Source organism: Lepidochelys kempii, chromosome 8 (genome assembly GCF_965140285.1).
Source record: "Lepidochelys kempii isolate rLepKem1 chromosome 8, rLepKem1.hap1, whole genome shotgun sequence".
Taxonomy (NCBI): domain Eukaryota; kingdom Metazoa; phylum Chordata; order Testudines; family Cheloniidae; genus Lepidochelys; species Lepidochelys kempii.
Window position 1 is genome coordinate 91,591,165 of NC_136387.1, and position 14,277 is coordinate 91,605,441.

Here is a 14,277-nt window from a genome sequence, read left to right on the forward strand (position 1 = left end):
TAAACTTTTTAAAAAATTTTATGTTAATTTTTTATATCTATTCATATATGTGTGTAAAAAGCGTGCTGGCGAAAGTACCACACTCTCATCATATCCATAGAGCAAATTCTACAGGGCCCATGGCAACACACGGTTCCTTACACTGCCCTGCCAATGTGTCTCAATTCTGACCTGTAGCAAGGGACCACCTCCAGGGATCGCATAGTATGTCTGTCTCTGTGGCCCATCACTGGCCTCACTGCTGAAACTGCCAGCAAACACCCCTGTTGTGGCTGGAGCCTTTTTTGATGCGGTTACCCATGCACAGGGAAATTAACTGAGACAGTGAACTCATTTAACCAAACACTACATATCTCTATTTATAGAAACTGAGTGAAGCTGGTATAAAAATAACCAAACATTCTGGATACAAATTGTATTTAAAAAATCAGGGGCTTTTTTTTTTTTGCTGTCAAAATTGAATTTTCTACAAGAAATTTTGAATTTTCAACCATGCTTTGTGTGTGGAAAATTCAAGGTCTGATAGAAAACCACCCCATAGAAAATGTTGCCCAGCTCTAAAAACAAGTATGTTTGTGTAGTGATGGATTTATAGAAATACTGAAATGTGGTCATTTGATTAGACCTACTTAGTAAAAATGTTGAAATAGACAGAAGAGAACATCTACCTGTGTTCCAATTGCTGTAACTGGTCTAACATATTGTAGGGCAGATTTTCTTGACTACCAGCAAAACCTTCCTAGCTTTTCCTGGGCTGAATCGACTTTATGAAGTGAATATAATTATCTTTTTACCGTTGATGAACTGGATTATTCAATTGTAAATGGTTACCACAGAGATTTCATAGCTTCCAACAGAGAGAGTTGGAGAAGGTCCCAAGTTCACCTTTAATTTAGGTGACTTTTCTGGGATTAGTGGAAGAGGAGAGTTTGCCCAGTTTGGACCTTTTTGGTGTATTTGTCAAGTTCTCACTCTCCACCCATTTATTTGTTTTTTTAACTTGAAAGGTAATTCTGTGTGATGCATTTGTTTCTAATAAAAAAAAAAAATCTCTTACATGGTCATTCAGGAGGAAAATGGGATGCAAGGAGTTAATTCTATGCAAGTATTACTCAGGTATGTGCAAAAATCAAACTTGGAGGTGGGTGTGAGCTGGAGACAAAAATGTGTTAAAGTATTTTGAACAATAGATAGTTTATATGTGAAATAACACATGGCCTTAACTAAAGGTGTAATTGGGTGGAATGGGCCTGATTCTCCTCTTGCACTTTGGTTTAATTCTTGTTGAATTTGAATGACTTCAGTGTAACTACTCTTGTCTAATACTGACGTGAGAGAAAAATCAAATCTAATGGGCACAAGTCCGCTTATAGGGTATGTCTACACAGCAAACAAAACCCCTCATCTGGCCTGTACCAACTTGGGCTCACAGGGCTTGCTGTGAGGGGCTGTATCATTGCTGTGTAGACTTTCTGGTTTGGGTTAGATCTCGGACTCTAGGACCCTATGGGATGGGAGGGTCCCAGTGCTTGGGCTCCAGCCCAAGCCCAGAAGTATGGACAGCAGTGAAACAGCCCCCACAGCCTGAGCCCTGTGAGCTCAAGTCTGCTGGCATGGGCCAGCCATGAATTTGTAGTTACTGTGTAGACATACCCTCAATTACCATGGTGCAAACCTGGAATAAATCCACTGACTTCAGCTGAATCCTAGGTGAGCTGGTGGGTCTTTTCTTCTTGCAGTAAATCAGTGAAGCAGCTCCAATTTTGACTGGATGAAATCAAGAGCAGAATTTGGCCCAGTGTTGCTGCACATGAAATGGATACAAGATGAGGGTACTAGAGAATGGTTACATCAAACATACTCCAGCTACAAAAATAGCCAAAGACTTTCATGCTCCTGTATACATTAAAATATATATATTTAAGAAAAAAGTACAAGAGCTTTGTGTGTGTAGAAAAACATTTATTAAAAAAAAATATTTCCCTCAAAACCACATAGAAGAATTCACATTACACCTGTATGTCTGTGTTGCTTTAGAAAGGTGCAGTGTATTTCAGAGGTAGCATGTATCTTCTATTATTACGATGCCAAACATAAGAGATGTACAACACGTCTAATCTCGTGGGATACTCAGCACAAACTTTTACCTAGAAGTGTTTGAGAAAGTACCTGCTACTCAACTGCAAACAGTTCCTTTTGTCACTGGTAAATTAAAAAAATGGTTAAATTATTTTAAAAACTGTCCCCTCTTTTTTAGACTGACTATATAGTTATTTTGAATCCATAATGTTTGTAAACAGGACACTCACAGAACTGAAAAGTATAGTTTTTTTACATATTTATTTACGAGTCAATGCAACTGAAAGTCCACATGTCTGGGGACTAGCTAATGAAGTGGAACCAGATAAAAGGCATGAAGCTGGCCCGAAGAGCTCCGTTACATACCTCGATATTAAAGTCGTGTTTCAACAGGCAATAATTATGGTGGCCCCAGAAGCACACAAGGGCACAGCACAAAGTAAAGAACAACACCGTTTGTTAGCATTAGCAATTTTTTATTTTCCTTTTTTTGTTGCATAGGAAATGCAGTACTTGCTTCCAGTAATTGTATTGTAATGTGAGAAGGTGGTAGCACTAATGGTTGAATACAAGAGTTAAACTAATCCACACCAGCTCAAAAAACCTGCAGAGATTTAGTTGAATAAGAATGGATGCCCACAGTGATTCTCAACCAATTTCAATTCTTTTTCACAGAACACAGTAAAACTAAAATGGTAACTATGAGAGTCAATACAAGTATACGAGAGGTACAAGGGGCTCGACTCAAAACCATGAAGACAACATGGTATTAACACGGGTACTAAGTGATTTTCCAGCAGATCTTTCACACATCCATTAGAAGTGTTTTGTCCAGCAAACTGAAAATTAAAATGAGGAACTTGAGTGGACAAGGGTAAGAGGAGCTGGGTGAATGCTGAACTGTGGGAAGAAACCCAATACAGGTGCAGAATGGGGATTTCCCACTGATTGTATGTCCACAGCAAACAATTTTGTAAACCTCCATTGTATGGTATCGGTAACCATTATTTACCCTGCATTTCTACAGAAGTAACAAAACCAGTGGTAAAGGATGAGAGTTTACAGCTACCATACTCAACTCTAAAGCGAATCATTCACCTTATTTGCCTTTCTTCTTTCTAAAAAAATTATGAATTTGTAGAAAGGAGGAGGAGAGGGGAGATTTGGGTAAAGAATATTGTTTTATTCACTCATTGGCAAAGGTATAGACTAAGTGGAAAACAGTCTTCCTTAAAATCCACTGTAAAAAGTACCAAAGTTTACATTGTGAGTGTTTTCCTTTATGAATGGTCTCTGTAGAAATCAGAGGTAGCACACCTAGCATATTTTGCTATGGAACAGACTAATTCCTTTTGTAATCGAGGAACATCACACATAAATGCATAAAACCCATGTAATGGCCGGAGTGCAGTATAGGGCTGTCCTCTCCTCTACATTCCCCTTTCCTTTTAAAATTCTTGTGTATTTCAGGTATTGGACATGACATTCTGTCCCCTGCCATGGCCATCTTTTCTGATTGATTCTGCTCCTGTTATGGGGACATAAAAGGCAGGCGGGTGCTTGTGCACAGGGAAAAGGGTCTTGCTGAAGCATATACTTAGAAAGAAAGTGTTCTCAGATTTGGATGAGAAAAGTACACCAAAATCCCGTGTTAATAGCAAATGGTCTTTTATGAATCAGGCCCAAAGTTTGTACAGAGTTTTGTTTGAAGGAAAAATATTGAAACTAAACAGCCACATGAGATTTTTCTTTTTTTTTTCTTTTCTTTCTCTCTCTCTCTCTTTTTTTTAAGGATTTTTTCTTTTATATGAGGAGGTCTGATGTGAAAAAGGGTCAAGCATGGGTACCTGGTTAAACGCTGCTCATTAAGAAAGCGCTTTCGACATCAGCTAAGTCTCAGTTATGGGTTTGAGAACTATCCCTTAAATTTAAACTTTATACATATGTTCTCTTGGAATTCTTATGGTAGCTTTTGAGACAAAAATCTTACCAGGCACGGATTTCTGGTCTCAATACCCATGCCTGCCCTCTAGGAAAAAGAAAAAAAAAACCAACACAAGTAATACTGAATTTAAGTAAATGTATACCTCCAAAATACTGAAAACACCCCAAATCAAGAAAAGACAGAATTTGCGTTCTCAGTGAAATATTTTTAAACCTATCTGACACGAACCAAGTCAGAAAAAAAGACTAACATAACTTTGAGTAATATTCATACAGCTCACTAAGCATTATGGAATAGCATGCATTAATATTGTACGGTTATTTTACATCACCTATATCAGAAGGTTCTGACAGACAGCGAAGGCTACCGGTGTAGAAAAAATCTTACTTCAGAAGAGCAATATAATACAGATTTCACAGGCACTACATTTTAATATATCAGGTATTATGCTGGTTTTCTTATAATTCTCTCTGTCCTAAAGCTGGCATTATAACAATGACCAAAAAGGCAAGGATTTAAGTAAACGGAAAGTAGATACCAAAGTTGATATATTCTTTTTTTTTCAGACAGATTAGTGCATAGTTCTCATGCAGATAAACACTGCTATGCATTTACATTGTTGGAAAGCAGAGTGAATTGAGCCCAAGTTGTCACATTTTTGTAAATCATTTTGCCAGCCTGTAATAGCACCATGTAATGGATTTGCATTAAACATTAAATTGATTTCAGAATTGGTGACACAGTATTCACTACAGTTAAGTGCTATGGAATAGCTTCAATGTTACCTGCTATATATCAAAGCAATTTTCATCCCACTGCTTTTTTATTGGAAAAAATAAAAGGAAAATGTCCTCAATACTAATTAGACTATTGCACAGCCTTGGACTTGATGATGGCATAGCCGGGTTTACTGTCAAACAGTAATACATGCATTGACTTCAAGACAAAATTGGCATTGCAAGACTGATTTGATGAAAATCCTGCCTAGCAGGCAGCGTTCACTTCATGAGACCTTCCTTCAACAGATCTCATGAGATTTGTTTGTTTAGTTTTTAGGTGCCATTGAAGCTCTCCTTACATTATCATGCCGGTTGTGTTTTTAATTTTGTTCGATGGAGGCCTTCTAAAAAAAAAGAAAAGAAGAAGAAGATATTTCCAGAGACAAATGCAAAGTACAATATTAACTGACATTCTTTAAAAAAAAAAATCACCACAAGGAAAAAAAAAACTGTTTTAGGCTATGTATCTGGGTTTTTTTGTATTTTTTTGTACAGTAAATATTTTATAACACTGTTACTACAAAGCTGCAAAATATATGGAACAAAAAGAAATAGTGAAAGAAAAACAAAGTTAGAGGGATTTTGCATATTCCTGTGGGCTGACTGAATACTGTGGAGTTGAGGAAAGTTTGTGTTTCCTTTACCCTTCAACCTCAAGAGAGGAGGGATGAGCGGGAATAAAGAGCGGAGACAAAGTATGCCATGGCTGCCTAACTTTAGCCCGTAAGTTTTATGATAAAGGACAAGGAATAAAGAACGGCATTGCTGGGGTGCGCAGCACAACAAAAGCAAGTGGCCTAGTTCAAAAAAAGGAAAAGTGAGGAATGAACTAGTGAAAGGAATTTGTGACAAGCAATTTTTAAATCTTTAAATTTGTGGGGTGGGGGGAGGAGGGAGTTGAGTATGAGTCAGTATTTATGTCTGACAAAATTTCCAGAGAGTGGGTGGAGAGGGAATAGAAGTTGTTTGCATTATTTTTTAGCAAACTAATAAAACAATTTAAAAGGGGAAGGAAATGTAATCGGATTCTGAATTAGGGACCAACACTGTCCGCCTGGCTCTTGCATGTTTTCTTTATTGTAGGCTGCACACCCCAAGCAGCTGACTTGCTCAGAACTCCAGTCTTTGCTTTACTTTGAGGAATAAAAAACTGTTTGTTCTCCATACCTGAACAGAACTGAACTGCTGTGTTTTCTGCATGGTAATAAGGCGAACAAAAATTTAATTTAGTGTGTTTAATACTTTACAACCACTGTTGATTAACACCCTTGACCGCCTACTTAATGTTTTGAAGCCTTTAAAACATTTTTTTCTGCAACTCTGATCAGAATTCCCTAACTTTAGCGTCATCAAACTTAATGCGACAAAATACCTTCAAAAATACAGCATACCTGTACTGTCCATTTACAATGGTTCTTCAGTAGCCTATACTTCTCAAGCATAGGAATATGCTATACCATTGAGAGAAGAAAAATAACTGTATTTAAATACATACAAAACGGAAACAGGAAAGTTTTTAACTTAAATCCAGTTCCCAAAGGGAAAAAAAAGCAATTCTATGAACGCTGCCTTTATAACGAACAATCAGAAATTCCACTAAGCTAATTTGACAGAAATTTGTCCTCATTTAAACAACATTACAAAAGTCCTGCATTATAAAATAGGGTAGAATAAATCAGTGTACTCAATAAAACTATACAACATACAAATTACATATCTTCTGAGTGGGCAGTTTAATTCTCTCTCTTTGCAGCCATGACTACAACATGCTCACTAAAAACAACTAACTGCCCAAACTATTGCTTAAGTTTGTTTTGTTTAAAAAAGGGTGCAATTTTATTGTATATACAACCAATTTACTGGTAATACCTTGGCTTATAGCAAGGTTCTGACAAAATGTTTGTCTAGGCTTTTTTCCCTTCACTGTGAAGCACTGAAAGCTGCTATTTTTTAATTTTATTATTATTTTTTTTAGTGCACATATGTCTTAATAAAGTAATGCCCAGCTAAGTGCTATAGGGAAGGCAAAGGATGCTGGCTAGAGGATGTGATACCATATACTAACAATCACACAATACAACAGAGCAAAATGACTACTCAACCACTTATCAGACACATATGAAAATCCAAAACATTTTATTTTTTTCCTTAAATAGAGAATAACCAGTAAACAATTTTCAGAACTTGGAAGTTTAAAAACGTGCATATAAAAATGGGCATTATATACTTTTGTTGAATGTGGCTTGATTGCAGTCTGCTAATAAAAATGGGTGTGGGATCTGAAGAAAAAGGAAGTTTTTTTTTGTTTTTTTTTTAAGGCTTGCTTGTGAAAGGAACAATTGTAAAACAAAAATTGCTTGAAGCAGGGTTCAGCTTAGTGCTTCACAGTTTGACTGCTTCTCTAAGAAGAGCCCTTCCTGCATGTGCATTCAAAATCACATAAGTACAAAGACAAACACCTAAAACACACTGCGTCAAGTGCAGCACCAACTTTGGTCAAATAAAAAAAAATAAAAGAAAAATTAATAATTGCTAAGCTTTTCTACATGATATAAGCAGGTATTGCATATTTTCATATATCTGGGAAAAACAAAACAAAAGGAAGACTCCAAATAAAATGTAAAATGCAGCAACATCCAAAAATACTGATAATCTAGCATCTACAGATCTCAGAATAGCACTGCCACTGACCATACAGGACAATAAACACTACTCCTATCTGCGGAACAACTAACATTCTATTTAATTCTAGATGTTGAAACTGACAATGGCTGACATAAAAGTCACATTTACAAAAAGTGTCTCCAAATGCTTGACTAGGGAAAAACCCCTTTCAATATAGGAACATGTGCAACAATTCCACAAATAATCGCTATCCAGGGCAAGGCACATTGATATGGAATTTTTTGTTTTTTTTTTTGTTTCGTGCAAATTAAGAAAAAAAAAAAACCATTGTTTCAGGGAAAAGATGAGGAGCAAAGTGTCTTCCCAAGAATTTCAGTTACTTGATTGTATAGGACAGTAGTAGAAACCCTTCTGAAGGGCCATACAAACATAGTTTAAAGGCAAGTGCCTGGAATAGGGATTACAATATTGTGTCTTAATGCACTCTACTTTACCCTACATTAACTATATAAAAATTAGTTACTAACACTAGAACATGCAGAGACTTTCTCTGATTAGCTGGACTTGCCAACCAGAACGTATATATATGTATAGTATAGGAAACCTTCTTAAAGTCACATGTGAAGCAAAGGGATGCTCCGCTGTCTGATAGGAAAAATCACTTGCACTCTTTTTTTTTATTTCTTCCTTTTTTTCCTTTTTTTTCTTTTTTTTTTTGTACATAAGATACAGGACGTTTGGGGTCCAAACTTTTTTTCTTTTTCAGCAAGTGCCCTTGCTTTGAACTGGCGTTAAGTTGTCACATCAGCATTCGTTTCTGTATTGTTTTCTTTGTAGTCCAGAAAAAGTACCAGTTCAGGGACACAAAGGTGTTTTAATTTCTGGACAGTTCTATGTGATTCCCAAGGTGTTTGAGAACTGATAAACCCTATATTGCCGGAAAGACGTAAAATTTGTCAGAATTGGCATAATCCATTATAGTGACTTTTAGCTTATAAAATTAACAGATATTATGATTTCATTTTAGTTATGTGCTTTGATAACAGAAAATGATTAATTAGCATTTAATGTAGTTAACATATTGTGGTAAAAGCACCATTAGTTTTTTTTTTTAATTTTCCTTCAGTTTTAAAGGGATACAAGTTTAACAATAAAAAACATAAAAAGCAAAAATAGCTCCCCTTTTTCTTGCAAGGCTGTTTTTTACCCCAATACTTTAGAGTCCTGGGGTGGAAGGACTTGGAAAACAAAAATAGAATTTTCAACAATCTCTATCTTACAAAGATATTTAGCTATCCAATGAAATTGCACTTTACTCAATTCAAAATTCGATTGTTTTGATTCCTGTCAGTTTCTGTCAAAACAGACCAACTTCCCCATTTCTGCATGAATTTTTGTGTAATTGTTGAAAATTGTTGAAAAAATGTTATGTAAGTGCAGCATTTCAAACTTTTTTCTTTTTTTTCCTTTTTTTCTTTTTTTAGTGAATAGTAGTAGTTTGATGTTTTAAATCACTCTGCAACTTGAGTGGAAAAAAACCTGTTGACAATGCTCATATTGTTCATGTTATGTATCTAACTGTAAAAAAAAAAAAAAAAAAAAGACCAACAACAAAACAAAAAAACTGCATTTCCCCCCCGATCTGTTACAGAAAAACATGCCCCATGTCTGTCCTGTACGTTTATATATTGCAGAATTCACCTACTACAAAAGTTACAGTTTAAGTGTGTTTCATGATTTCTCAAGAAGTCTCACACCTGCATGGGAAAAAAAAAATCAATGAAAATGCTGTAAAACAGTTAGGCTCCATATGGAAAGTGTGTTACAACAGCGAGTCAGTAAGCAGCAGCAGAGGCTAGTTCTACCCAGTGTCACCTAATACTTACACTACCAATGAAACACTTCAAAAATTACAAAGCCCAACCATTTCCAGCACCATATGAGAAATCACAACAGTCCTGAAGGTGTCTAAAAAAATCTCAGAGAAGTTATGGCCTTTGCCATTGATCATAACATTTGCCATTTCCATGTACTACTTGTTTGCTGTCGGTAGCTGTTCATCTCTCCTTCCACTGACGTGAAGTAACTGCACGGTGTTGCTGCTGCTTCCATGTTACGGAGTTGGGAAGGAGTCAGGTGGTCTGTCCGGAGGGTGATGGGAAGCTGTGACTTTTATCCCAGGTACCAGGACTGCAAAACAGAGAGAAAACCTTTCAGTGGATTGCAATTCCAGATGTTTTGGAAGGAGCTGCAAATAGCACTGCGATCCTCATATTCGAAAGAGGGGGACAGAGTTTGAGGACTTGACAAACTGAGCTAATTGCACAGATTTGTTACCACTCACCCTTTCCTATGAACTTCAGTGTGGCTGATTTTAGCACTCCGAAGATGATATGGTCCTGACCCCAAGGAAAACCGAAGTGCCCCAGGCAGAGAAAGCAACTTTTTCCACAGGATCAGAATAAGCCCATTAGGGCCTGCATGGGCATCTCATTTACACTAGTGTAAGTCAAGAGTAGCTATACTAAAATCAATTTAGCTTTATTTTCACTGGGGTAAAATGGGTATAAGTGAGATTAGAACAGGCCTGGTGGAGTCACACCAGTGTAAAACAGATATGAGGAAGATCAGTATCAGATCCTGGGATTGTAAACTGAATGTGGATTTGCATGTGTACTGCTCTCTTGGGTATTAAAATAACAAGCAGTAACTATAGTTTAAGGTAAAAGAGCATAATGAGAAAGGCTCAGGTATGAGAGACTTGTTGCTGATAATCTACATTTTATATAAGCTCCTGTCATATCATATGAGATGCATAGTTGAACACATTCATACTGATGACAAATTTTACCACCTTCTTCCTCCAGCATTTCATGTGATTTATAGTACATCAGCCACAATATTATGTATTAATATTTATAGAGGCCCCTAAGGCAAGGACCAGGCTGGACTTCAAGATTATATGTTCTTGCCATGGTGGTAGGCTCTATAGAAACTGATAAACTAAATAATATGGTATGAGAAATGTTGTCAGTAATCACTTCATTAGCTAGCTCTTCCTTCATTCCCCTTTCTGAGCACAGACATACCATCCCCATATCTATTTCAACTATTGCATACGAATTTTGTATTCGTACTCAGACAGGCTGGGTAATTAAATGAAACAGTTTTCATACACACAGTTTATAAACAGAAAAAAAGTCTTCCAGGGTTCATGTAGCCACTGCTTATTATTTTATTTTAACAGCAGTGCCGAATCCTGCTCTCCTCATTGATTAAACAGTCCCATTGATTTTGATAGGGTTACGCACACAGATAAGGCAAGCAGGAATTGGCCCCCGGATGGTATCATAACGATCACAATTTTCAAGTTGTTCTGAACTTTACGTGTCTGTTTTACAATCATAATACAAATGTTATAGCTTTCAGAATGGTTTGAATGGACAAGGATGAGCTTTGTGAAAGTGCATAGCAGGGAGCAAAAGGGTTAAAATTCAGACTTGATCATTTCAATAGATAATAATCCTTTTATTGCAGAGGTCCAGTTGGCTACCATCAAGATTTGCCTGATTACACGGATAAACAGCAAAATGATAGTTATATACATTGGGGTAAGATTTACTGGCCTCGCAAGTAGACTTTTATTTCAAAAGCAGATTTTTAAAAAATACATGGCCTGTGTTTTCAGACGTGCGTTATTGTTAACCACTTGCTTTAAAGAACTCAGGAAGGCAAACTGCTCTGGCAAATACACATCAACACCTTCCACTCATTCAAAAAAGCAGTAATTGTGCAATATGTCCAGACCGCTGCTAAACTGGCATCATGATTAGGCCCCTCTCGTCTTTGGACATCTCATTTTTAATAGATCGGATTTTGATTATTGGGGTGCTAAAGTGGTCTGGAGTTTTAATTACTGAAGTGTAAGGAAACCAGTTTGAAACTCCTAATCTTCCTTCAGTGCAGTTAAATGCAGTATTTCTTTTAATGGTTCTTAGTGCACATTTTGGACAGCAGGGGGTGCACTTTTCTATACCACATTTCTCCCTGCTACTCACTGCATTACTAAAATATTCTGCAGTGCTTCTGCACTCCTCTTAAAAAGCAGAAAGTTTCTTCACACATCTTACTATTCAGTGTGTGCCTTGCAGACAAGGTTACCCCAGAGCAGCTCTGTAATCCTTCACTGAAATAGGCTTTATTGATTGCTCTGGTCTATTGTTCCCTTTTCAAGTCCCCCAAGTTCAAGTTCATCCTGGTGTTACATCATGTCTGGTTGCTCCTAGCAACCAGACAGACCCAGACGTGACTATCATTAGCAAGAAACACTCTGCTCTCCTCCCACCAACCTACCAGTGGCTCTGACGTAGCAGGCCCACTGCAAACACATTGAAGTATTTATTCTGCCTAATTTATGACCTACACAGCAAGAGAGACCCCCACTCCAAAAACTAACACTGTTGTATATTTAATTAATCTGTCTTTCTCTGGCACTTGGGAAAGTAAGACAAAGGTCTAATTATTGTGTTTCACTCCCCACACTTTTCTTTTGGGGCTGAATATTTGCATGGGAAAAGGAACTACAAGACTCAGTTCTGCTTCCCCCCCGCTCCCCCCCAAACCCCCTTTTTTTCCCTCCGCTGCCCTATTGACATTTCATGAAATACTTTAGCTGCTTAAGGGAATTAGAAAAAAAAATCTGATGTGAATGTAACTCCTTCTGAGTTGGTATTCTGTAACACAAATCAACTCATGACATGTTTAAATTTAAATGCTAACCACACACTCTGAGAGTTACTTTAAAGGTTAGTTTTTAATCAATAGAAGTTGCTGACTCTGAAGTTTTTAGCTGCGCAGTGCAGCTCTTGTGCCTTTGTCTGGCGTTAGGCTTTCAAACTTTTTTTTTCTTGAGATGATTTTACCAATGATTTGCAGACACAGAGTGCTATTGTGCTCTTGACTAGCAACATGTCAATAAAGGAGTAGAGTTACCATGCACTGGGGTGTCAATATGACTCCTGCAGACACAGTTCAATCTTAATAACAAGGAAAAACTTAATTAACTCTTTCAGTATTGAACTGAAACATATTTTTGTAAACTTGTGTCCAGTGACGTTGTAATCCAAATTACCTTCACATAAAAGCTCATTTTAAGAATAAGAAATTCAAATGACAAACACATCCACATGGCACTGGCTATTTTTGCAACTATTCTTTGATGAAATATTTTATATGCTGAGACAGCAGAATAGCAAGATTGAAACAATGCATTTTGTCATCAGATCCTGCACTGCTCTCAAGATACCATTTTAATTTATATTTTACAGCAGAAATACACATGCGTAATTATCCTGTTTTTCCTAGACAATTTTTTAATATTAAGAATCCACGTCCCCCAAACCTTACATATGAGCTTAAATCTTCTTGGATTATGTTTGAAGAGTTCAGTTATCCTTTTGACTCACCTAGGAAACTTCCACTGCAAAGGAGGAGCAGACCTCAACATATAAAATGAAAAATGCGTATGAAGCACATAACAGAATATGCAGCTCTGAGATCTGTGATTTGCAGAGTTCTCTGTATGATTAAAAGGCGCAGTGAAACAAGCAAACCCAAATCTATACGTATGGAATTTTTTGCTATTGCTCCCCAACATAATTTAAGCTTGACTATGCTTTCTGGCTACCGCCTACATTTCATCCTTCTTTCATGTCCTGCAAGCTAACCTACTGCATCCAGCTGGGGAACAAAAGTATTTCTTTTCTTAATTTTACATCTCCATTTAAATTGCATGCAATATCACAACCAGGATGAAGTTATCTTTGTGCATTTTACCAGAAAAGCAAACATTTAGCTTTGACCCATATTTATCTTTTTAAAAAAAACATACTGCAGTGGGGAGTTTAGAGTTAAATAAATCCACTGGCCCAAAAGGTCCTAGCTTAGTAAAATTACTGCTCTATAGTCAACAGTATTACTACAGTTCTGTATTGACCTACAGAGTATCTCACTGTCCTATTCTAGTGTTCAAGGTGAAACATCAAAAAGAATTCTGCAGTCCAGTACAAGATCTTAGCTTTCCTTTCTCCAGTCAAATGAAGAAGTAATCTCATCAGGTTGAAAAGTGCTGACTAAGGATTTAATAAAGTGCCTGCAGATGTGTGTCATCTCTAAGGTATTCAACTCATGTAATGCAAAACAGTTCCACACCGAATGTGCTTATAAAATTCCATTTAACCATTGCGGAGCTCTATTTTACTGTTCTCGGAGGAGTATTATCACACTTTTTTTTTCTAATTTACAGCACGATGAAAGTTGAAGCTTTACACTGCCAGTATCTTAGAATCCTCACACTAGTAAGGGGTTTTATGAACCATAAACAATATCTACTTGACTGAATCCTAAACAGGAAGACTGAAATGGCAATTACGTTTCTTTGATAGTGCCAGTCTATTTGTTTTTTATGCTATTCTGAAGATAGCACAGCCACAGACACAAAACCTTAAGCAACTTTTGGCACTTGTGTCCTTTGTACTGGAAAGAACAACTAGGAAACGCACTGGAAACTGGCATATTTACAAGAGAAAAGCAGACAGCACTTCACAGATTTCACTAACAGTTTTGCCTGGGTCAGAAATATAGAATCAGGCCCAAAGTTTATTAAAATCTTCTCAATACAGCCTTCCTATGTGATTTATTGAAATGTAACCATAAGCGTTTTCTGTGTGCTTTAAAACAAAACAAAACAAACAAAAACTTGTTAGGATTACTTCTACCTGAACATTTCCTGAAATAACAATGAGGCCTTTCACTTAAAGCAAAAAGTGGAGGTTGTAAAGCAGCAGTATC

At 36.9% G+C, this 14,277-nt stretch overlaps 1 protein-coding gene across 7 annotated transcripts in view; it reads right to left on the reverse strand.

Moving 5' to 3' along the window:
• Positions 1 to 2,321: 2,321 nt before the first annotated feature.
• Positions 2,322 to 14,277, reverse strand: part of NFIA (nuclear factor I A) — a 464,599-nt gene continuing 452,643 nt past the window's right edge. For all 7 annotated transcript variants that reach the window (XM_073357517.2, XM_073357513.2, XM_073357518.2 and 4 more), the window contains one exon: positions 2,322 to 9,618. Coding sequence is in view for 1 of the 7 variants with exons in the window: in XM_073357514.2 (XP_073213615.1) it covers positions 9,601 to 9,618 (18 nt within the window). In the remaining 6 variants the exon portion in view is untranslated. The remainder of the gene's footprint in view (positions 9,619 to 14,277) is intronic.